Source organism: Rhamphochromis longiceps, linkage group LG14 (assembly GCF_057381845.1).
Source record: "Rhamphochromis longiceps isolate RC_006_pf linkage group LG14, R_longiceps_female_GT1.1, whole genome shotgun sequence".
Classification (NCBI taxonomy): Eukaryota; Metazoa; Chordata; class Actinopteri; order Cichliformes; family Cichlidae; genus Rhamphochromis; species Rhamphochromis longiceps.
In genome coordinates, this window is record NC_140570.1 from 12,919,955 (window position 1) to 12,946,213 (window position 26,259).

The following is a 26,259-nucleotide window of genomic DNA, read 5'->3' on the forward strand; positions in this document are numbered from 1 at the left end:
GGTTTACCTTTTAGGTGACATGAATGAGTTGAAGGGAAGGGAAGGGAAGGGGGGCACAAAGAAATATTTTTATTTGTTATGTCATTTAAAAACTTTGAATGAATAATTATCTGAATCTTACAACAAAAGTGGTCATCTGAATAAATGTATAGAAATCCATCATTGTATATAGTAACTATTAAGTCTAATATACACCCCAGTAAGCTATACTGCTTTTTTCTTTGGGAAGGTACCATCTGTGCAGTCTGCAATTCTGTTGAAGAAAGATGTTGAATCTATTTAATTATTGTAGAAAAATAATTGATTTCTGTGCATTTGTTTTACACTTGCATTAAATTAAAGTTGATTACATCGATTAAGGGCAGGGGGTGGTTCCCTAATATTTTTTGCTGGGAGTTGGCAACCCTATTAGTTAGGTAGGTAAGTACTCTTTAAAATACCAGAATAGGAAGGATGGAGTAGGTTTAAGTTTATTAGATTGATCAGTATTGCTGAACTATAAAATGTTTCGGTGGAGTGTATTTTTGCATACAGGTATAACAGAATAGCTTCAGTCTCTTGTTTTTTAAAACTTGGGTATGAACTTATACAAAATGCAGCAAGATATTTATAAAAAAATTTTTTTATTGATTACAAAATACGCTATATCGGATTCATATCAGTATCGGCAGATATCCTAATTTATGATATTGGAATCGGTATCGGACATTAAAAAGTGGTATTGTGCCATCTCTAGATGTTATTATTTGGACAGAAGACATAATTTCAAATAAACATAAATGCATAATTGTTTTCTAATTCTTGTTGTTGTCAGGTGATGCAGTCGCTGCGATTTGCTCTGCAGCCAGCTGTGGTCGACATCTCAGTCACATGGGATTTACCAAAGGAAGTGTCTGTCACTGTCCTCTCTCCACCGATCACAACACTTTTCCAGGGTCAGAGGTCACTGATTTATGCCCAGCTCACTGGACAGGTAGGAGCAGCAGCCTCTCATGTTGTTTTGATGACAGTAATTATCGTGACTTCTAACACTGTAATTCTGTGTCAGAGCGCAGAGGCAGCAGAGGGCTGTGTGACGCTGAAGTACAGCCTGGCAGGTCATCCCTCTGAGAACCAGCTGCACTTCAGTCTCAGACCTGCAGTGGACGCTGGGTACAACATGTTTAATGTAGAGCACAGTGCTCTGTGGGTCATGACCATGAATTGAAACTAAATGCAGCAGGGGTGTGTGGTTGGTAGGATGGAGAGGTGGAGCAGAATGGTTTCAGGTGCTGTGCCACTTGTGAAGAGCAGCACAGCTCTCTCTCCTCATGTAGTTGGTGCATGGCTGAAGGCGAGAGTTCAGGGTGTCACAAACTACTGGTTTTCTGATTGTCATGAGCTAACATCATCAAAGCTAAAGCAAAAAAGGCTTGAAATATTTACTCAGAACTTTTTCAAGATATCTTTATGGTTATAGATGTTCTAGCATATGCTCCAATGGAACCACTGTTTTGGGGGGAGATTTTAGTAAACACCCTTTGACTGAGTGAATAACTTCCAGTATCCAACAAGATGAGAACAAATGTAAACATACGGCACTATCAGAGGAGCTAATTGTTTTTTTTGTCAGATCACTGTATGATTCACTTGGTCCCCACTTGTCCATACAGAAAGATAACCTGAGTTGTTCCAGTCTGGACTAAACTGCAACTGAGGGACTGCTTTGACTGCATCAGATGCTGCCTTTTTACATGTTCCTCACTGTGTGACCCCGAAGAGGACACAGTGGTGTTAAAAACAGTAAAATGACTGGTAAACTAATATACTATAATAACACAGTATTAACAATGACAAGCATTCTGTGTGTTTTCCTTCTTGTCTGCAGACTAACAGTCCACAGGTTGGGTGCTCGGACTCTGATTCGTTCCCTGGAGATGGAGGAGAGAGAGCACAGAGGACAGCAAGGTGGAGGAGTGAAGGAGAAGGTGGTGCAGCTCAGTGTCCAATCAGGAGTGAGCAGTTCTTTCACTGCCTTCATTGCTGTCAACAAAGACAACGGAGAGGCGATCCAAGGACCTCTTGTCCAGAGAAATATTCCAACAGCCCGTGAGGTTTTTTTCATTGTCAGGGATTCTAACTAGGGATGCACCGATACCACTTTTTTGGAAACGAGTACGAGTACTTGCATTTCAGTACTCGCCGATACCGAGTACTTAATAAAAACATGATTTAAATTTGCAGGTAACAGCTTTAGTCCTATAATTTAACAAAAAACAAACAAACAAGGGACTAGTTTGGAATTAAGAACATTTGTTTAAAATGAAAAGCATGTTGTATGCAACATATTACAGAATAAATAATTATAAAAAAACAAAATTTAATTTTAAATTTGTTCGTCTGTTTCTCTGTTTAGAAGTCTCACTAGCACAGTCACAGCTGGGATGACATCAGAGGCTAGTGCGTCGTAGCTGCTCACTTTTTTAGTTAGTTCCTCAAAGGGGGCGAGGATGGCAACAGTCATCTCCATAAGAGCCCATTGGTGAGCGGTGAGATAGTCAGGGAGTTCGTGCACTCGCTTTTGCTCAATGAGGGACTGGAGCATGTAATACGTGCTGTTCCAGCGCGTCTGTACGTCCTGCTACAGTCTCTTTATTGGCTGGTTGAGCTGTCCCTGAATGTCCTCGAGGCGGGAGTAGGCTAAGGCGGAATGTTTAAAATGCCCAGCTATTTTCCGTCCCACTGCTATAGCATCAGCTATGCTCCTCTGTGCTAATAAGTGGGGTAAATAAGCGTGGGTAAACTCTTTGTACTCGTTGTTGTGTTGGGATTTTAGCTGCTTGATTAAATTGCTTGTGTTAAATGCGCTACCTTTAGAGCCTCCTCTGGACAATTTCGCTGAGCACAATTTGCAGTCCGCCTTTGTTTTCGCGTCTTCATTCACTTTGAAATAGTTCCACACAGCTGATATGTCTCGCCTCGCTTTCTCCCCGCTCTGAGCTGCAGCCGGGGCCTGGGGTCGGGCACTCGGGGCCTGGGGTCGGGCACTCGGGGCCTGGGGTCGGGCACTCGGGGCCTGTGATTAACCCCTTACATGCCGCTCAAACATAGCCAGGTCTCAGACCGTGGTATCGGTCCTCGGTATCGGGGGTCTTTTAACAAGTACGAGTACTTTAGAAAATGTGGTATCGAGATCGGTATCGGTGCATCCCTAATTCTAACAGCTAGCCCTTTTTACTGAATCAGAATAACAATGAGAAACCCCGTCCAGTTTATTTTGTTAAAAAGCAAAACTAAAACTGTCACCAACATCTGAAGCTAAAAATAGCTGAGCATCAACGAAAGGAATACTATTATGATGCTATGAGGAGAATATGAGAGTTAGTCCAAGGAACACCAAAGCGCAACTTATTGGTGAACAAGTTTAATGAAGCAGTAGATGCCTATGGGCTACTGTGTTCTCCACAGAGCATTAGAAAGTAAAAAGCTGAATGGAAGTACAACACACATCTGCCGGTCTATGATATCGTGTCTTTTTCATCCTATATAGTGGCAATGGATTGCTTTTTATCATCAGCAGCATATAGAACATGTAAGTACAAACCTGAATGAATGTCAGTGGAAACTATTTTTTGCATGGAGGCATGCTTGTGTCTCTGAGATTTAATAAATTTATATTGTACATATAGGTGAGTGTGAATGACATCACCACAATGGTAATGTAAAGTGCAGAGAGACACAAAAGGGCAGTGTGTTTTATAAAAATCAGCAATCTTTTTTAAATTAGGTTTTTATTATTTTGAATTTTATTAAAAAGATCTTGATGCATGCTTAGTCATCCAAATAAAGAAATCCCAGAAAGCTCATTGACCTCATACCGCAGGTGATACCCAGCAGAAGCTACGCAAAGTCTGTAGGGTTCAAAGAAGACACATAAACATGGTGTACCTTTTAAGACCCACTATCTGTATGATCAAGTCAGCCTCATAGTTTCTGGCTTTGGTCTTCAACAAATTGTTAGTCAGCCCTAAACACCACAGCCACACCACATCCAGAACTCCTTGGATTTTGTTTAAGGTGAAAGATGTCATTATGGATTCGCATACAAGTGTCAGTACTACAGGAAGAAACATGGGTTCCCCACTTTCACCCACTGCAGCCCATTTTTATTTTGAGGAAGTGTAAAAGAAGTGTCTGTCATTCTACCCTGGAACACCACTGGGCCATTGGTATAGGTGTGTGGGTGACACCTGGCTGAAAATCAAATCTTGGGGCAGCTAGCCTTAGACTGAGATTTCCATCTGTAAAGACTGGGACCCAACAGACTGTTACTGGGACCACTTTCAGGAGTGAAGTTGCACACATGGTTTTTACAGTTCGGCACCCCGTCCACCAACTTTCCAGTTGGCTTCTCTGGTCTCCGGCTTCACTATAAAAAGGAAAAGCCTCGTTAGGACAATCATCACCACCTGTCCCTCCAGCCTTCCTGGCACCGCCGCCTTGAGCTCACTGCCCCACCCCTCCCCTGCAGCTGCAGCTGAGCCACAGGCCACACCTCTGCCACACCATCAGTAATGGGGGACTTTTAAAAATGGATGTGTACCATAACCCATCGCATATGGATCAGTATTTATTTAGGCAGATGAAGAAGAGAGTGCTGACAAATGATGACAAAAAAGTGCCAGGATTATCCTACATAGTTAAAGATCATATAAAGCACTCAAAATTAATATTATAGATGGAAAAGTATAAACAGACATGCATGGTGAACAACATTGATTCTGTTTCTGCCCACCATCTTGGATGTGTTAAAGGGTTCATTCACAAAGTTCAGGTTAACAATGAAGTAAAACTGAGGCATCTGCTACTCAGCATATGCAAAGAGGTGTCAGCTGAACTGAAACATCTGCTCCAAGCAGGCATTATTGTACCAGTGGACACATCTGAATGGCTGAGTCCTCTAGTGGTGGCAAGAAAACAGAAGGGCGACTTGAGACTTTGCGTGGATCTGGGGGAACCTAATAAAAGCGTAATAATGGACGCATTAAAGAAGAACACAATGAACGTTTGCATGCTTTTCTCAGGCCTCTGAAGGATGTTGGTCCGCAGATCTATTCCAGTAAAAGTTCATTCGGGCAGACGCATATTCCATTCCTGGGACGTCATTTCAAAGAAGGGCTTGTGTCCTCACCCAGTCCACCTGACTGCCATCTCTGAAGCTCCTGCACCAAAGGACATGGCTGCACTTTGCTCCTTCCTAGGTCGTGGTTCAGCAAATTTTTGCCGAACAGCACAAGAGTAGTTGATCCACTTGAGAGCTTATTTGAACAAACTAGAATGAACCAATGCAGCATATGAAAGCTTCATTAAGCTGAAAGCAATGCTCCTCTTGGACCTCTTGTACAGAGAAATCTTCCAACACCCTGTGAGGTTTTTTTTTTTTTTTTAAGCAAACACTAAAAGTGTCACCCACAGCTCTGAAGATAAAGATCGCTGATCATAAATAAAAGGAATATTATCATGATTAGGACAACATCAGAGATGGTTCAAAGCACATTTCTAATGCATATGTCAGTAGCATTAGAAAGTTAAAAAGATCAATGGTAGTACAAGATACATCTATGCATGTCTATAGTGCAGAGCTGCACCGCAAAAGTCTGTTGCCAGGGCAACTCTATAAATTCTAACCTGTCCTGAACTCATACTTTATCTCCTTTTTTCATCTTACAGCTTCATTAGTTTGCTGTTCAGAATCCTATGTTACATATAAACTGTGTGTGTGCATGGAGGTGTGCTTGTGTCCCTGAGATTTAACACATTTAAACATCTACCTGAGTGTGAGTGAAATCAGCACAATGAAAATGCTAAGAGTAAAAAAGCATAAGAGTGTACTGTGTTATACTATTACAGTCAGCAGGTTTTTGTTTTATTTTGCATATAATTTTTTTGATATAGTGAAGAGCAGAATATACTAGAGTCAGCTCAATGGATCCTAAAGTATGACTCCTTAAAAGGGACGGCAGTTAAACAAAACGTGACATTTACTACTAAACACATGATTCAAGGAATCAAAATAAACTGAGGGGAAAAAAAATTAAATACTGTTGAACAATAGAACTAGGTAATCTGACAAATCTGACCCCAAAAAAGTGTAATGAGCAAGTGGTGTAAATACTGCAGTGACTAATTAGAGATGAGAGAACTGTGAAAGGGAAAAAGTCTTGAAATGACACGGACTGAAAAGAGGAAGCTCTAAAACCCAATTGTAATATTTGCCTTTGTGTTATATCACCAAAATAACATCAACTTAGTGCTGTTATACTTCAAATACCAGAAAAATCTGACTTTCTTTTTTTTTTTGGCTTGACTTCATTGTAGGCAAAATGAAGAAGAGTGCTCCATTGCCCATAAGTAAGTAAAATTTGAATGACAAATCAACACACACACATACACAGCTATGCAAATGAAGGCACAGAAAGAAAATATTTCTCTTTTAACTTGAAGTTTTATATATTAAATATTGTATGTAGTGTAGCTGCAGTACTTGCCTTGGTAGACAGGATGTATGCTACATCAGTAAATGAAGAAAATCAGGTTCGTACAACATTTTGCAACATTTATAATTTAATTGAACATATTTACATTTATATTTTTGTTATGACTTTTGAGGCACAACATAATATCAGAATCCAGTATTTTAGATTATTTATTGTATACTACGAGTGTGCAACAAAAAGTGGGAGTAGAAGAAAAATTTGTATTATGTGTCAAAACTTTGATTACACTTATTCATAGAAGGATTTGACTGTGTTTACTACTTCCTACATTTACAACATTCAGGACTTCAGAGCTATAAAATAACACAAATAAGATTATGATATGTCAAAAGTCCAAATAACTGAAATTGTGTTTTACATTTTATGTAAACTATTTTGCTTTTATTAGTTGGGGACATTATTTCCACTTGCCTTCTTAATGTATTTGGGAATATAATTTCTGAATGAGTTACAGGTCCTCGCAGGATGTAAAAACTAGACTGCTAAGATAAACCTAAAATACTGTTTGTAATATTTGTGTTGTATTTACACTCAACAAAAATATAAACGCAACACCTTTGTTACTGCTCCCATTCCCCATGGGATGGACGTAGAGACCTAAAATTCATTCCAGATACACAATATAACCATCCCTCCCAAACAGTGGTCACAAATCAGTCCAAATGTGTGGTAGTGGGCACATCTGCTATATTGAGATAATCCATCCCACCTCACAGGTGTGCCACATCAGGATGCTGATCTGACATCATGAGTAGTGCACAGGTGTACCTCAGACTGCCCACAACAAAAGGCCACCCTGGAATGTGCAGTTTTGTCTCACAGCAAAATGCCACAGATGCCACAAGCAATGAGGGAGCGTGCAATTGGCATGCTGACAGCAGGAATGTCAACCAGATCTGTCGCCCGTGCATTGAATGTTCATTTCTCAACCATAAGCCGTCTCCACAGGCGTTTCAGAGAATATGGCAGCACATCCAACCGGCCTCACAACCGCAGACCTCGTGTAACCACACCAGCCCAGGACCTCCACATCCAGCAGGTTCACCTCCAAGATCGTCTGAGACCAGCCACCCAGACAGCTGCTGGAACAATTGGTTTGCACAACCAAACAATTTCTGCACAAACTGTCAGAAACCGTCTCAGGGACGCTCAACTGCATGCCCGTCGTCCTCATCGGGGTCTTGACCTGACTCCAGCTCATCGCCGTAACAGACTTGTGTGGGCAAATGCTCACATTCGATGGCGTCTGGCACGTTGGAGAGGTGTGCGCTTCACGGATGAATCATGGTTCACATTGTTCAGGGCAGATGGCAGCTGAGAATGTCCCAGTTCTTGCATGGCCAGCATACTCACCGGACATGTCACCCATTGAGCATGTTCGGGATGTGCTTGACCGGCGTATACGACAGCGTGTACCAGTTCCCACGAATATCCAACAACCTCGCACAGCCATTGAAGTGGAGTGGACCAACATTCCACAGGCCACAATTGACAATCTGATAGACTCCATGCGACGATGTGTTGCACTGCATGAGGCAAATGGTGGTCACACCAGATACTGACCGGTTCTGGGTCCCCAGACCCCCAATAGCGCAAAAAACTGCACATTCCAGGGTGGCCTTTTGTTGTGGGCAGTCTGAGGTACACCTGTGCACTACTCATGATGTCAGATCAGCATCCTGATGTGGCACACCTGTGAGGTGGGATGGATTATCTCAATATAGCAGATGTGCCCACTACCACACATTTGGACTGATTTGTGACCACTGTTTGGGAGGGATGGTTATATTGTGTATCTGGGATGAATTTTAGGTCTCTACGTCCATCCCATGGGGAATGGGAGCAGTAACAAAGGTGTTGCGTTTATATTTTTGTTGAGTGTATATATCACCACAGTAATATTAAAAATCTGTACTTTTGTTGTTATTTTAGCAAATACTTGTTAAATGTTTTAACCCTAATTTATTTTTTTTAACTCTTGACTTCACAGTTGGTACCTTCCAGAAGTTTAGTCGGTGGGGTAAGTATAAGTAAAAGCTGGATGGCAGAACAGCACATATGTTTAAAAATAAATGTAAACAAACCAACACATTTCTCTTTGAATTTTATTTGAAATGTTGAAAGTAAAATGCTTTGTCTGTATTTCTTCGTTTGCCATTATTAACATATTAACAGAGAGTATCTTAAAGTGGTGTGTGGTGGGGCGTGGTCTGCGGTGCCGTGCAAGGAGGGCGGACGCACCTGCACGGCATCCTTAATCACACCCGCCTAGTTAAAAACACGGGGACTCAGGGGTTGGTGTGTGTTGTGGTGTGACAAATATTGAATAAAATGGCTCAAACCTATGATCCCTGGACCCGCCGTGTCTCATTCACACCACATGGTGACTAAAGAAGGTTGAACTTTTACAACATTTTGATATATTCAGAATATTATTGAACACCACATAGACTTGAAAGACTACTTATAATGAACTGTAAGGTACTGCAGTAAAATCAGAATCCAGTAGCTTCATTTATATTTTGTTTTCAAATCATCTCGTCTTAACTGCTAAATCAAACATGTGGCAGATAGTGCTTGACGCAAGATGGACAAGTAATTGGAAAAGAACTAACATGAAAAAGCTTAAGACTAGAAAACAATGGAAATAGACAATTGTGCAAATCGCGGATGGTGAGCAACTGGTAGAAATACTTCAGCAACCAATCAGAGAACAGGATGCAGGCGAAGTCAGTCCATTAATTGTTCTCTTTAACAAATTGTTATGAAATATTTTGACTCCCTTTTCTTTCTTTCTTCTTTGTTTTTACTTCAGTTGGTGATCGTCTGCATAAAAGTAAGTAAAAAATTAAATGGCAGAACAACATATCTTCATGCATTTTCAAAAACACAGACTCAAACAAACACATTTCTGTTTTAACACTGGACCAGTGCTCTTTATCCTCTCAACGATACTTGAGTGTGCATGGGAGTTTGCCTAACCAATCTACATGTGGTTTGTGGACTGAAAATAAAAAAAGAGTATGCCTAGGCGGAGTAGTCGAACGCAGATTCACTGAGCACTCAACACAGACAGCATGGTCAGAAGGAAGAGCGCAGGGCAAGCTAGCAAGACAGAAGTGGACCTCCCCACCCTCATTCAGTTCTGGCGTTTGGAATTATTTTGGTTTTCATGTGACGTATGACCCTGAAGGTAAGCGAGTCATGGACTAAAGTAAAACAGTATGTTGGATGTGCCATGCAATGCTCAATTACATGGGTTGGAGCTAGTGTGTTAGCACAGTTAGCTCGTTAACGTGTTGGCCGTCTAGCCCCTCTGTATAGGGTAGCTCGTTAACGGAGATTTGCCGTGTTGTGGCGTTAAGGTTATTTCAACGAGATTAACCTGAAAGCACTAGTGGGAACACAACGAATATGACTGCACATTTACACCGACATCATCCTAGTGCAAAGACAAAAACAACAAGCATGCATGCTACAAACTTTAGCCGAGTCATTTAGACAGCTGTTAGCACAGGATTCTCCTTATGGAGACCTGATATGTTTAATATGCTGCTGAGAATATAGCCCAGAAGAAGCGGATAGTATAGCTTTTATTTTGGAAAGAGACATTTCTCTGTAATAAACTCTCTTTTCCAAAGATGAGTGATTCCTCAATCAGATACAGGGCTCGCAATATCGTTAGCCCGACGTCCCGGGGCTATCTCTGCCCTGCCTGTCGGGCTATTGTAGGAAGGAAAAATATATGTCAATGCTTTTGCATTCTTTCAGAAATGTAGCTGGGTAATTATGTCATTGGGTGAGCCACTGTCAATATGAGACATATTGAAATCGTGTTTGAATTTGCGCTTGTTTTTTTGCTTTCACTTTGCAATCGTGCGAACTGTGTATAGAGAGCGACAGCACTGATCTGTGAGTGATGATAATTTGTGCACCAATTCCTCTGACATCGTCTTATTAATCGTTAGCTTACTATGCAAACATGACAAGTGAAATCTCCCGCAGCTTAAACATGTGAGAGGTTGATCGCGCAGAGAATCGCTGAGCTTATGTGAGTGCGGCAGGATATATATTTCACTACGATGACCTGGATGACTGAGAACCTTCACAGACAGATATATATTTTAGTTCTGCTGAGCCAAATAAGACAGGTCAGGGTGAAGAAGTGACAGCCAAAGAAAAGCTTACCACAAAACGGAGAAGTTATGACAAATCAGACTATAAGGCAAAAAGAAAGTGCAGCTTTATGGTTTCATGGACAAAAGAATTTCTGTGGCTGCAATATGACGAGCTAAAAAACAACACGCACAAGGGTTAGGGTTAAATTTAAAAACTGTACTTTTGTGTTAAAATATATATTTATAATTTTAATAAATGACAAATTAAAAAGGCATGAACATTTTTTTTTGTATCGAAAAAATATCGAACCGTGACACCAAAGTATCGAACCGAACCGAACCGTGAATTTTGTGTATCGTTGCACCCCTAATATATATATATATATATATATATATATATATATATATATATATATATATATATATTTAATTAATTAATTTCTGGGTGAGGATACAGTTCCAACATTAATATTCAAAGTTGTATCTTTTTGTGATTTTAATTGTAGTTTTAAATGACTCACTCATTTTAAACACTTGTAATGTGCTCTAAGTCAGTGTGTAAAAAGTTGCATTTTTAAAAACTTTACATTTTAACAATGTTAGGTTTATATTGTTGTTGTCATTTATGCTTAGAAATATTTAACCATATATGCTTAGAGGTGCATAATCGATTGTGTAGTGATAGGATGTGCGATCCCTAGGAGTCTGCAAAGGCTTTGTGTGCATTCCAGAGTGTTCTGGCATTCACACCCACATCCTGGGAGCATGGGAGAGGTCGTACCTTCTCTTGTTTTATGGTAGGATAAACGTAGAAACGTAGCTATGTCAGTTTTAGTCTAAAAGTGCCTTTTGTTTAGATGAACTGCTGAACTTCCAGACCAGCAGGTTTAGGGAAGTCTTAATCGGTCTTCTAACCCCCCCCCCCCCCCCCCCCCCACACACACACACACACACACACACACACGGCGTTTGTCCAGTTCTCTCCCGTGCACGAGAAACATAAAGAACTTTGCCTACTCGTGTCTTGCTTTGCTGTGTAATTAAATTGTCCTTAACGTTTCAGCAAATATGTTTATGCTACAAACCTATCATACAAGTTCAAAATAATAGAGATTTGTAATGTCTTTATTTCTTCTCTTCTTTTAATCTAGAACATTTTTCCTCAGAAGCCCAGCAGTGTGCTATGGCTTCACAAGGTAAGTGAAACACTAAACAGAAAAGAAACAAAGATGTGTGTTTTGTGTAAATACAGTAAGCGACAGTGGAAACACTTTTACAGAAACCTCTGCACTAACCTTCCATCCCCCAAAAGTGCTGCAACTCACGCCTGGATGACTGCACTGAGAGCATCACAATAGTTTTGATTTTTGAGTGGATGGGTTTTAGCTGTTCTCCAGCCCACTGTCACTCCAGATACACGACTGTGGCGTGGTCAGCATACTTTACCTTAACTGATATTGGTCAACATACTTTACCTTGAAGATATTGTGAGGAATGCCAGGGTAAGCTATGGTCATTTTAACCCCTAAAAAACCAGCCACAGGAGTGCCTCGTGTAAGACTGAGAATTTCAGAGCAAAACATCTTTTGTATTTCCATGCTGCAGTCATCTTGCATGGACACATACGGCAGAGTCCATTTGGACAAAAGAATGTTGAGTCTACAGAAATAACCCCACGCTTTCTCTGCAGTCATTTACCTTAACTGAGACAGATTTAATCACAGAGTGATTATGCAGTGCCTCTGGGGAAAAATACCTCACTATATTTATTAAAGTGCAAAAAAATGGATGCGATTTCAGTAATAAGCCGTTAATAGTGTAGTTTAAGACAGACGACAGTCACAATATATAAAAATCAAGGACAAGGCACCCTATATATCAATACATTTTTGAAGTTGAGCAAATTATTATTCTATATTCTAGCTACTGCATGTAGAAATTGTTACAGCAATCTTGAGAATATGTGACATATACAGTAAACTACAACAGCAAATGAGCAATGTTGAGCTGTTAAGCTGCTGGTGGTAGCAGTTGATTCTACTTTATGCCTTTTTTGACAGAAGATCCACTTTTCTCCTGCTGAATAATTTATTAGTCTATTATTCTAATAAGATGCGATAACTCTTTATTGTCACTGCACAGTCATACATAGTACAGTAGTACAATGAAATTGGAAAACTGTCCTACGTCGGCACTACATATAACACAACACACAATACGACACATCACAACGCAACACAAACAACACAACACAGTATAATAACTTAGTAATAAAACAAATGAAGAATAAGTGTATGTGTATTGAACACTGTTATTATTGCACATTAATTATTATTGCACCTTGTTATAAATATAAATATTATTATTGTTATTGTTTTAAACATTGTTACCTCCCCCCCAAAAAAGTCCAGGGAGGTAGTGTTGCAAAAGCAGTTTTACCCCTGTTTTTTTTATTCGTCGAGGCATCCAGAAACGGCACCGGAACTCAGTAGTTATTTCACAAAACCTTTATTCATCTTCAATTAAGCATGCACTTCTAGAAGGGAAGACGAGGCCGGTGTGTCCCTCTGCAAAATCTTCACCCCTTTGTTAGTTACAGCCAGCTTTATAGAGGCGACCCCATCATAAAACCCCCCCACAGTGTGCTGCAGACTCTGTGTCTGTGTCTATGTGAGTGCTCGTGTGTGACTCTGTACGCATACCTGTATGTATGTGTGTGCACGTGAGTGCGTGACAGTTAAAACACTGTGGGTGTAGGTGACTCCCTAGAGGTCATAAAAAACCATCTCCCTTCCAGACCACAGTTATCCAGTTACAAATGTTGAGACCTTTCACAGTTCAACTGGGGGAGGGGTCTCCTACAATCTACTCCTAAGTTCATGACACAGTCAGGCCTTTATTACATTGAGGTCAGTGTCTCTACAATAATTCTACATTCTATGTTAATACATTTCTAAGCTCTAAAATAAGCTAAACATTTCTACAGTAGCCAATCAGGTCAGCTATTTGCATTGATCAGGGCTATTGCCCTGCTGTAAAAGCTGTCCTTGAGTCTATTTGTTCGGGACCTCAGCAGTCTGAACCTCCTGCCCGACGGCAGCAGCTTAAACACCTGGTGTCCTCGGTGTTTACAGTCCCGTAGGATGCTGCGTGCCCTCTTGAGACAGCGAGTGCTGTACAGGTCCTTCAGGGAGGGAAGAGGATGTCCAATTATTTTTTTTTGGGCCATATTAATGACCCTCTGGAGTGCCTTTCTGTGTGCTGTGGTGCAGCTGGAGAACCACACACCGATGCAATATGTCAGCACACTTTCGATAGAGCAGCAGTAGAAGACGGTCAGCAGCTCCTTCTTCAGGTCCATTTTTCTGAGGATTCTCAGAAAGTGGAGATGCTGTTGGGCCTTCTTTAAGACCGCAGAGGTGTTAGAGCTCCATTGGAAGCCTGTGTCTATGTTGATACCCAGAAACTTGAAACTGGAGACCCTTTCCACACACTCCCCGTTGATGCTGACAGGCTGCAGCTCAGACTTCCTCCTTCTGAAGTCGACTTTTGTCTTGGTGGTATTGAGGTCCAGGTTGTTATCTACACACAGGTTGTTAACTATTAGTCTGTCCGGGAGTATCGTATTGAAAGCAGAGCTAAAGTTAACAAAAAGCAGCCTGGCGTAACGGCCCTGCACTTCCAGGTGAGAGATGGTGGTGTGGAGCGTTGTAGCAATGGCATCTTCAGTTGATCTGTTAGCTCTGTATGCAAACTGGAGCGGGTCGAATGTGGGTGGCAGGCAGGCAGGACATGATGTGACGTCGGACCAGTTTCTCAAAGCACTTCATTATAACAGGTGTTAGAGCAACTGGTCGGTAGTCGTTGAGGCTGCTAATGTTAGAACGCTTTGGCAGTGGGACAATTGTGGCTGACTTTAGGCACGGCGGGATGCAGGACTGGGACAGTGAAGTGTTGAAGATCTTAGTGAAGACCCCAGCCAGTTGGTCTGCACACTCTTTTAGGACCCTTAATAATAAAACAATAATAATAAAATAGATAAAAGCGGGGATTTACTGTTATTAAGTTTTCTTTGCTTTAGTGTCTTCTGACCTCTTGGATTTAGCAAATTGGAGACATATTTTTATTATAAAGCATGAGAACAAGACCTTACAGGGAGTGCAGAATTATTAGGCAAGTTGTATTTTTGAGAAATAATTTTATTATTGAACAACAACCATGTTCTCAACGAACCCAAAAAACTCATTAATATCAAAGCTAAATGTTTTTGGAAGTAGTTTTTAGTTTGTTTTTAGTTTTAGCTATTTTAGGGGGATATCTGTGTGTGCAGGTGACTATTACTGTGCATAATTATTAGGCAACTCAACAAAAAACAAATATATACCCATTTCAATTATTTATTTTTACCAGTGAAACCAATATAACATCTCCACATTCACAAATATACATTTCTGACATTCAAAAACAAAACAAAAACAAATCAGCGACCAATATAGCCACCTGTCTTTGCAAGGACACTCAAAAGCCTGCCATCCATGGATTCTGTCAGTGTTTTGATCTGTTCACCATCAACATTGCGTGCAGCAGCAATCACAGCCTCCCAGACACTGTTCAGAGAGGTGTACTGTTTTCCCTCCTTGTAAATCTCACATTTGATGATGGACCACAGGTTCTCAATGGGGTTCAGATCAGGTGAACAAGGAGGCCATGTCATTAGTTTCTCTTCTTTTATACCCTTTCTTGCCAGCCACGCTGTGGAGTACTTGGGCGCGTGTGATGGAGCATTGTCCTGCATGAAAATCATGTTTTTCTTGAAGGATGCAGACTTCTTCCTGTACCACTGCTTGAAGAAGGTGTCTTCCAGAAACTGGCAGTAGGACTGGGAGTTGAGCTTGACTCCATCCTCAACCCGAAAAGGCCCCACAAGCTCATCTTTGATGATACCAGCCCAAACCAGTACTCCACCTCCACCTTGCTGGCGTCTGAGTCGGACTGGAGCTCTCTGCCCTTTACCAATCCAGCCACGGGCCCATCCATCTGGCCCATCAAGACTCACTCTCATTTCATCAGTCCATAAAACCTTAGAAAAATCAGTCTTGAGATATTTCTTGGCCCAGTCTTGACGTTTCAGCTTGTGTGTCTTGTTCAGTGGTGGTCGTCTTTCAGCCTTTCTTACCTTGGCCATGTCTCTGAGTATTGCACACCTTGTGCTTTTGGGCACTCCAGTGATGTTGCAGCTCTGAAATATGGCCAAACTGGTTGCAAGTGGCATCTTGGCAGCTGCACGCTTGACTTTTCTCAGTTCATGGGCAGTTATTTTGCGCCTTGGTTTTTCCACACGCTTCTTGCGACCCTGTTGACTATTTTGAATGAAACGCTTGATTGTTCGATGATCACGCTTCAGAAGCTTTGCAATGTTGAGACTGCTGCATCCCTCTGCAAGATATCTCACTATTTTTGACTTTTCTGAGCCTGTCAAGTCCTTCTTTTGACCCATTTTGCCAAAGGAAAGGACGTTGCCTAATAATTATGCACACCTGATATAGGGTGTTGATGTCATTAGACCACACCCCTTGTCATTACAGAGATGCACATCACCTAATATGCTTAATTGGTAGTAGGCTTTCGAGCCTATACAGCTTGGAGTAAGACAACATGCATGAAGAGGATGATGTGGACAAAATACTCATTTGCCTAATAATTCTGCACTCCCTGTATATAACATCATTTCGTCAGTATTCATCTGATCAGGTTGATTACTTTCAAAAGTTATTCATTAAAATCCGACTAACTTCCGCCTGTTCAATTCATAAAGTCTAATGCTGGGGTGTGTGGTGTTGTCAGTTTTAAGGCTGTTGTAAATACACAATTTGTCACATGAATTGCTTTGGTAATTAGATTTAATGTTACATTTTTGACAGATATTCAAATTAATCAAATAAGACGTTATTTATAACTGTTTAAGGTGTAATGGTTTGTGCATTGGTTAGTCATATACACTTTATGTTGTCTCATCTAGCACCATAATCAGGTTTTGTCTTTATTCCATCTTAGATTTTCCAGCTGCTGTGCCCGAACAGCCACCCAGAGACCCTTTGCTGCAGTTAGTCTCCCTGCAGGAGGCGTCTGGCTGCTGGCTGCTTGATCCAGCTCTGGCTGCTGCAGTGGGAAAGACCGATGAGGAGATGGAAAAGTCGAAGCCTGAAAAGGTGGGCTGTTGCTTTGGCTGTTGAAATAGTAACACAAATGTAAAATACTGTATAACTAATTTCATAGCATGATCTGAATGAAAACTAGAATTACAACACAACAGAAAACAAATGGAAATAAAGTCAGACTAACTGTAGGCCTTCTTGCTGCATGAAAGTAAGCATCTGTATATCAGACACTCACACTGTAACAGTTCCAGACTTCAACCGTCCCTTTTCCATTCACGCCGATGCATGTGACATTGGTCTTGGGGCAGTGTTGATGCAAAAGGATGACAAGGGTCGTGAGTATGTTGTGGCTTTTGCTAGTCGCTCCCTTCACAAAGCTGAACTCCCCTACTGCACTTCAGAGAAGGAGTGCCTTGCTGTGATATGGGCTCTGGAACACTTCCGCCCATATGTTGAAGGTGTTCATGTTACTATCTTCACTGACCACAACAGTCTCAGGTGGCTCATGTCTCGTCAAAACCCAACGGGCCGACTCGCCCGCTGGTCACTTCGTTTGCAGGACTTTGATTTCACAATAGTGCACAAACCTGGTGCACAAAACAAAGTTCCCAACGCACTTTCACGCAACCCTTTGCCTCTGACCTGTGACAGGCCGACTGATCTTTTACCAGATCATGCTGTTATGGGCAGCCTGGACATTCGTACTCTGCCCCCCGTCATTCTGGCTGACCGTTCACAATTGAGACAGCTGCAGTTAGACGATCATGTCACAGGTCCACTCCTCAGAGACATTGAAGCAGACTCTCTGAACAGCTCGGACAATGCCACCTTGTTACAGTATGTTGTGTATGACTCTCTTTTGTATTACAGAGAACCCAAGTCCACATGTGCTTTGCACCCTTTGAAAGAGCTGAAACTGTTTGACATGGTCAAACAGACATGGTACACCCACTTACCTGATTTCTGACAGAGGGTCTCCTTTTGTGAGTGAGCTTTTTGAACATGTTGTTTCTGCCTTAGGCTCGGTGCACAGACTCACTACGGCATATCACCCTCAGACAAATGCTACTGAACGCGTCAACCGGACTCTGAAAACTGCAATCCGCACTTATGTAGGTGATAAGCACACATCATGGGACAAGTTTCTCCCTCAGATTTGCTTTGCTCTGCGTACCGCCCCCCATGACAGTACAGGTATGACTCCTGCCATGATGCTTTATGGTCGTGAGTTAGACACCCCGCTTGACCTTATCACTCAGCCTTCTAAAACAGGTGTTGATGAACCGGATGTGCCTTACCCTGAGACTCTGAGAGCCTCCCTGCAGGAAGCTCACAACCACGCCAAAGGAGCTCTGGACTATAGCCATAACAGACAAAAATGTTACTATGACTTGAGACATTGACATGCCACGTTTCGTGTTGGTGACCTTGTGAGAGTTAAGACACACCCCAGGTCAGACGCTCAGTCTAACTTTACTGCTAAACTTGCACCACTGTTTGAGGGACCATTGTGTGTATCTCAGAGACTCAGTGATGTTAATTACAGGCTCACTTGGGTGGACTCCGGTGTGGATGCAGGTGTTTATCATGTTGTGAACATGCAACCGTTCCATACCTGGGACTCTCTCACTTCCAAAGAACAATCTGTTTCATCGCCTGCTGGGAGAGAGACCACAGAGGATCTGAACTCTGACTCTCAGGCCCACCCTGGCCCCCCTGCAGACACTGACATTGACTCTGAGCCATTCCCCTTTGATTTACCGGACATTGACTCTTCTTCTGGTGTGGGCACTGTTTCAGACAGTCTTTCACCCAGATCTGTCCAGCACCCAGCTGCTGGTGGACATTGCAATTTCAGGCCCAGACGTTGCCCCAGAGTTACGTCTGGCTGAAGCAACAAAAGATGGACTCATGATTTTCACACAACCAGGCTTGATCTGAAGTGAAATGTTTTGGTTAAACCTGTTTGATGCTGTCTTGTTGCATTGCTATTTTGAGTCGTGATATGTAGATGTTTCTGTTTGCTCTACTTAATCCAGTTTTATGGCTCTTTAGTGCATTAAGGTTCATTCTTGGCCTTTACTTTAAAAAAAAAGTGAAAAAAACTAAGAAAACTGATTTTCCACTGTACATATTCGTCTTATTTTCACCAATTTCATTTTTAAATGGTCTTTTGCCCTGTGTGTGTGCACCAATCTTAGCTGTAACCTCTATGTGTAGGGTACTGTTAGGTGTGGTGTGTGCTTTTTCAGCTGTGTACGGCTGAGGACAGCCTTTTTCTCACCAGGGGGGACTATGTAACAGTTGCTATTGTAATGCAGTGTATGACCACATGGCGGCGCCTCCTGTCTCATGACTGGTGTGTCACCCCCTTTTTGTTCTTCTTCACACTCCTCCTGTAATGGCTGCTCCCGTGTGTACGCGGACTAGTGTGCTCTTTAGTAATGTGTGGTAGAGGTAGCACTTTTATTTTTGATATTGTAAATAAATGAGTACTTTTTGGAAAGTCAGAAGCTGTTGCTCATTCGCTATCCACCTGCACACCTCCGCGGCTGGCTTCATCTCCACCGCACGTTACAACACTCATGAGCAACCACTGAGCTGCACTAAAGTCTGATATTGTCCAGTAACCACAAAGCAGCAGAAATCATTTTCATCATCAGAAGTTCTTAAAGTATATCACTGTCTTATTTTACATTTATATTATTTGCAGAAATTAAGATGATAATTTTCATGTTTCCTGTTTTATCTGATTGTCTTTCACTTGATGAATTAGGCCAGCAGTGAAGTGTGGGCCACCATCCTGGCTCTGATCTGGCTTCATGGTTTCAAGATGGATGCAAAGGACGAGTGGGAGCTTCTGGCTGTGAAGGCTGCCTCATGGCTCCAAGCTCACAAAGGTAGTAATCATCACAATGAAAATAAAATGCTATAGTCAGCTTTTTCCCCCATATCAATTTCTATAATCATTGAGTGTTTTGTGTTTTTAGCACCGTTTGTGTCAGAGTGTGTGGATGCTGGAAATGTCCTGCTGGGTTGCAGCGTGAAGAAAGAAGCTCTGGGACTCTGAGGGTTTTCTTAAAGTGACCTCACCTTCAGCACTGTTAAGCAGAAGGATACTGACTTACACTATACTGTGTTGCTTTCTTTAGTCTGACCCTTTAATTGTTATAAAATCATTATTTTCCTTGAATCCAAATTGGTATTTAACATTGGATTAAACACTGTAACACGTGTCTGCAGAATTATCTGAATACTCCAAATACACTTTCTGACATCTACTGTAGAAGCTCAATCAGAAGGTGTGTTCATTCTTTCTCTTCCACTAGATGTGATTGACTTGTTTCATTGTCACTAACATAACCTCCTGTCAAAGAAAACACATGATTTGGTAACACAGACTTGGTTCTCTGCATTAAAGTCTTCAATTCAATTCAATTTTATTTATATAGCACCAAATCACAAAAACAGTTGCCTCAAGGGGCTTTAAATTGTACAGTAGATCGTACAATAATACGATCTACTGTACAATTTAAAGGAGAGTTTCAGTATGTGTTTTTCTGGATGAACATTTCATTTTCTCTTTAAATGGTGGCATTTAGAGGTGAACTCTTCACTTGGTCTTGTAGCCAGTTACTTCTGAATTGTTCTTTGTCTGGTCTCTCACCTAGGACTCATTTGCTCCTGCAAATTCCCCCACCACGATACAGTAGTGATTCATCGAGGGTGATAGATAAAAATCTGTATATCTGGTTGTAAATGCTACTTTAGAGTGTGAGCTTCTGGTTGCAAAGGCTGAGTGTACAAAATTTAAGTAAACACAAAAGTAAGTGTTCAGTTTGTGATGGTTATGCTGAGTTGCTACAGTTGGTCAGCTAAGATTAATGCCTGTTTAATTGTGTGTGTGTGTGGGGGGGGGGGGGAACAGATTTACTACATCATTGCATCATCCTAGTGCCTGTATACAGACAGTTTATTAAAGGGCATCTGAAGTCATGCTTCATATTCCATATAATGAAGCAACTGACATGTGGTCTCTGGGGCTGGTAGCTGTTACAGGGGTGCCACTCTACCCTGGGAATATGGACTATGGCGTTTTGAAATTCATCATACATACTCTGGGTCAGCCATCAGATTATATACTAGACTCTGGCATGAGAACTGAATATTATTTCATAAAAGACAACTACAGCGAACAGTGCTGGACATTTAAGACTGGAAAGACAATTTCAATACGAGACAGGATTCTAATCCCAGGAAACTCGATATATAAAAACCTCAGCGCCTTGATTTCAAGATGGCGCCGAGTATGGCAGCCTCGTCGCGAGCTCCCCCAAGCAACGGCTTTCTTCTGTGTTTAATTTTACTTTTCCTTTATTTTTTCACGAGCAGCACTTGTCTCCTTGTGTACGACCGACAAACCTTACTGGACATAAAAGACGGTCTTTCTTATAACTTTCCGGAGTTCAAGTTTTGCAACACGGACGCTCCGTTTGCAGACCCCCCATTCATCTCACCTGAGACGCCTTTGTTCTCTGGCCCTGGAGGCCGCCGACGCAGAGGGAGAAGATCTGGCGTTCTGGTTCGACTGAGACGGCGCACTTACAGACCACCGTTACCCAGTTTATTACTGGCTAATATGCAGTCTCTGGAGAACAAGCTGTGCGAGCTTCGGGCACGGATCTCATTCCAGCGAGAGATGCGGGACTGCTGCGTGATCTGCCTCACAGAAACCTGGCTATCGGACAAAGTACCGGACTCCGCAATACAACTGCCGGGGTTCTCTGTGCACCGCGCGGACAGGTCACAGGATCTTACTGGGAAAAGCAGAGGCGGTGGTGTGTGTTTCATGATCAACAACAGCTGGTGTGATTATGCGAACGTGCACCCGGTCAAATCCTTTTGCTCACCGGACCTGGAGTACCTGATGATTAAGTGCCGGCCATTCTGGCTACCGAGGGAATTTACAGCAGTGATTATTACGGCTGTTTACATTCCCCCACAAGCCGACACTGACCGAGCACTCAGGGAACTGTACAGCGCGATCAGCAGCGAGGAAACCGCACACCCAGAGGCAGCGTTTATCACAGCCGGAGACTTTAATAAGGGAAACCTGAAGAAAGTCTCACCAAAACTCCATCAACACATCCTTTTCAACACACGTGGAAACCGGCTACTCGACCATTGTTACACCTCTTTCCGGGATGCATACAAAGCCCTCCCCCGCGCCCCATTCGGCCAATCAGATCACTGCTCCATCCTGCTCCTGCCCGCCTACAGGCAGAAGCTGAAACAGGAAGCTCCAACCCGGAGGGCGGTGCACTGTTGGACGGACCAATCGGAGTCTGCGCTGCGGGACTGTTTTGATCACGCGGACTGGGAAATGTTTCACGTGGCCGCCAGAGACATTGATGAATACACAGACTCAGTCTGTGGATTTATCAGGAAATGCGTGGAAGATGTCGTCCCATCCAGAACAGTCAAATCCTTCCCAAATCAAAAACCCTGGATTAACGGAGATGTTCGCGCGGCACGGAACACCGCCTTTGCCTCCGCGAACACATCGGACTACAAACACGCACATTACCAACTCCGGAAGACGATCAAAGCAGCCAAACGTGAGTACAGGGACAGGGTGGAGCAACAGTTTGACAACCCTCGGAGTATGTGGCAGGGACTAAACACGATCACAGACTTTAGAGGGAAAACCAGCACACCGCAGACCACGGCCTCTCTGTGTGAGGATCTAAACGTATTCTACGCTAGATTCGACGCAGTGAACACCATGAGACCGGACAGTGTGCGCACCGCGGATGACGTCAGTGCGCACACTGTGTCTGAGGAGGATGTGCGGAAGTGCTTCAGGAAGGTGAACGCACGCAAAGCTACTGGTCCGGACGGGATTCCCGGCCGCGTCCTCAGGTCATGCGCGGCTCAGCTGGCTGGAGTGTTCACACACATCTTCAACCTTTCCCTCTCTCTGTCTGTAGTCCCAGCCTGCTTCAAAATGGCCACCATCGTCCCTGTACCCAAATCCTCCAACATCTCCTCATTGAACGACTGGCGACCTGTAGCCCTGACCCCCATCGTAAGCAAATGCTTCGAGAAGCTGGTCAGGGACTTCATCTGCTCTGCACTACCCGACTCACTGGACCCTCTACAGTTCGCATACCGCCACAACAGGTCCACTGATGATGCCATAGCCCTGACACTACACACTGCCCTGTCACACCTGGAGAAGAGAGACACGTATGTGAGGATGCTGTTTGTAGATTACAGCTCAGCATTCAATACCATCGTTCCCTCGAAGCTGGACAGGAAACTGCAGGATCTAGGACTGAGCAGCTCCCTCTGCAGCTGGATCCTTAGCTTCCTGTCTGACAGACGCCAGGTGGTCAGACTGGGCAGCATCACCTCATCCCCCATCACACTGAACACTGGTGCTCCACAGGGGTGTGTACTGAGCCCTCTCCTGTACTCACTCTACACCTACGACTGCACAGCCACTAACAGCTCCAACATCATTGTGAAGTTTGCGGACGACACTACAGTGGTGGGTCTTATCACCAACGGTGATGAGACGGCTTACAGGGAGGAGGTCAGCGCCCTGACCCACTGGTGTCAAGACAACCATCTCACCCTCAACGTCGCAAAGACAAAGGAGTTGATAGTGGACTTCTGGAGGTGCAGAGAAGTACACACCCCCATCACCATCAACGGCGCTGCTGTGGAGAGAGTGAGCAGCTTCCGGTTCCTTGGCGTACACCTGGCTGAGGATCTTACGTGGTCAGTACACACAAACAAAACAGTGAAGAAGGCGCAGCAGCGCCTCTTCTTTCTCAGGAGACTGAAAAGATTCGGCATGAGCCCCCGCATCCTCAGGACCTTCTATCACTGTGCCATTGAGAGCATCCTCACTGGATGCATCACCACCTGGTATGGCAACAGCACCGCCTACAACTGCAAAGCTCTCCAGCGAGTAGTGCGGTGCTCTGAACGGATAATTGGAGGTGAGCTTCCCTCCCTCCAAGACATCTACAGGAAGCGCTGCCTGAGGAAAGCGGGGAGGATCATCAAGGACTCCAGTCACCCCAGCCATAAACTGTTCAGACTGCTTCCATCAGGAAGGAGGTTCTGCAGCATCCGGTCCCGTACCAGCAGACTGAGAGACAGCTTCTTCCACCAGGCCATCAGACTGCTGAACACCTCATAGACACCTCACCTTTACTACTGGAACTTTAACATTATGCACTCCACACTGTATATAAATGCCACTTGTTTTGCACATATTCAACTCTGTATATTTTATATATTTTATTATTATTATTTTTTTTTTTTTTTTTTACTATTTAATTTGTAAAAATGTGTATACACACACACACACACACACACACACACACACACACACACGTAGGAAAATATTTAGTATACACATCCAGAAATGCATACACTATTATATATTGTACATATATTTATTAGTTTCAGGTTGGCCATTCTTGTATTTTGCTCGTTTGTGTTGTTGTGTTTGCACATCTCTGTTGCTTGTGGGGCTCGCACACAAGAATTTCACTCGCATGTGCTGTGCCAGTGTGCCTGCACATGTGATGTGACAATAAAAGTGATTTGATTTGATTTGAACAGGTTAGAATGGGAACTGAAAGTGGCCAACATTTATTTATCAGCTAATTAAACAGATGTTGGCTTTGGATGCTGAGGCTGAAGAAGTCACTTGGATTTGTGATGAAATGTTTCTCCCACTGGAAATGCTACTTCCACAGGAACAGAATCAATTTTTTGGGATTCTGTGCTTAAGTACAGATACTAGTGCTCAAAATACTCCAGTAAAGGTTGAGGTAATGATCCAACTTCTTTATTCAAGTAAAACCAAAAAAGCAGAGGCTCTAAAATGTACTAAAAGTAAGAAAATAAAAAAGTAGGTCTTTGGGGGACATTTCTACCACTTATTTTTCTCCAAAGCTAAGTGAGCCTTGTGCTATATTAATGTAATAATAAAATCATATAAATTAATGGGATTACTTAAGCTTGACTTCAGTCTAAATTTTAATTCTACTAAATGTGTTCAGCTTGAATCAGTAAAATAAAACAGGAGCAGATGAAAAGTACAGTTAAAAAATCTAAATTTTCTATTTCCTACATTGTAGAGTGTGAGTTTGCCTCTAAACAGGAAAATGAGTAGGGCAGAGGTTAGAGTGGGATTCATGAGGTGGGGAACCCTACAATCAGCAGTGTTGGGCAAGTTACTTTGAAAAAGTAATTAGTTATAGTTACTAGTTACTTCTTCAAAAAAGTAACTGAGTTAGTAACTGAGTTACAATATTCTAAAAGTAATTAATTACTTGAAAAGTAACTATTGCGTTACTTTTTGGCCATTTTTAACTACTTTTGATTTCCCCTCCACATTTCACCTTTAAAAACATTTATTTGCCTTGTTTGGTATCATCCTTTTCAGCACAACCTCACGTGTCTGAATTTACAGTCATGTTTTCATTTTGACATACTGTATTAACACAATTGATCTAAAATCAGGGTAGAAAAAGTTATATATTTTTTTATCTATATTTACCTTTTACCTTGATTTTTTTAAATAACCATTTCAAACTATTTACAGAACAATCAGCTGTTCTGCATTCAATAAGATGCCACACAAATTATTTGTGCCACTCCAAAAAAATTATTTCTGTCCACTATAAAGTGGAATGTTTGACTGACATTTTCATATTTATATCCTGTTCATAGCCTGTACATAGCTTGTACTCACTACAGCCTGTACATACTTATAGTTATAGAATATTCACAACATACTTCATACTGTGTACATTATAACATACCATAATAGACCCATTTCTGTAATATACTTACATATCTATACTATTGCTAATATATATTGTAATATATCTATATCACTAAAGCACTTCTGGATGGATGCAAACTGCATTTCGTTGCCCTGTACCTGTGCATGTCCAATGACAATAAAGTTGAATTCTATTCTAAAGGAGAACATCACAGCCTGATACCTGCAGGTCTGACAGCAGCAGGTGTATCACTCCTTTTTCTACCTGGAGACAGCAGTCGCCTCATTGTTCTGACACACAACGCAATACTATCCACAACACTACACACTAACTACACTACACAAGACAACACATTAACTACACACTCCAAACACGCTAAACGTCACAAATCTCTCACATCTCAAAACTCGCTCTCTCTCGTGCCGTCACTCCTAAACGTTCCCCTTTTTTGTTTAGTTTGTTTTTGCTCATAAGCAGAGAGTGCTTGCTGCTCTGTCCTTAGACAGTAAACATGACGAAACTATTGAGGAAAAAATGCCGTGTATATATTGTTTATCATGACACTGGTTTTACGTGGCCTATCAACACAATTTATAAACTGGTATTTATCACCTTGTTGCTTTGTCTTGAAGTG

At 42.2% G+C, this 26,259-nt stretch overlaps 1 protein-coding gene across 3 annotated transcripts in view; it reads left to right on the forward strand.

Moving 5' to 3' along the window:
* Positions 1–20,048, forward strand: part of LOC146653737 (von Willebrand factor A domain-containing protein 5A-like) — a 32,130-nt gene extending 12,082 nt beyond the window's left edge. The window contains exons 12-22 of one of the 3 annotated variants that reach the window (XM_085379301.1): positions 815–973; positions 1,049–1,152; positions 1,868–2,088; positions 3,530–3,571; positions 6,358–6,390; positions 8,527–8,556; positions 9,352–9,372; positions 11,806–11,850; positions 16,709–16,863; positions 19,589–19,712; positions 19,803–20,048. In XM_085379301.1, coding sequence (XP_085235427.1) covers positions 815–973; positions 1,049–1,152; positions 1,868–2,088; positions 3,530–3,571; positions 6,358–6,390; positions 8,527–8,556; positions 9,352–9,372; positions 11,806–11,850; positions 16,709–16,863; positions 19,589–19,712; positions 19,803–19,882 — 1,014 coding nt within the window. In that variant the 3' untranslated portion in view covers positions 19,883–20,048. Of the gene's footprint in view, positions 1–814; positions 974–1,048; positions 1,153–1,867; positions 2,089–3,529; positions 3,572–6,357; positions 6,391–7,484; positions 8,205–8,526; positions 8,557–9,351; positions 9,373–11,805; positions 11,851–16,708; positions 16,864–19,588; positions 19,713–19,802 lie in introns of those variants that run through there. The other 2 variants (XM_085379302.1, XM_085379303.1) reach the window with 2 other exon arrangements.
* Positions 20,049–26,259: the final 6,211 nt, after the last annotated feature.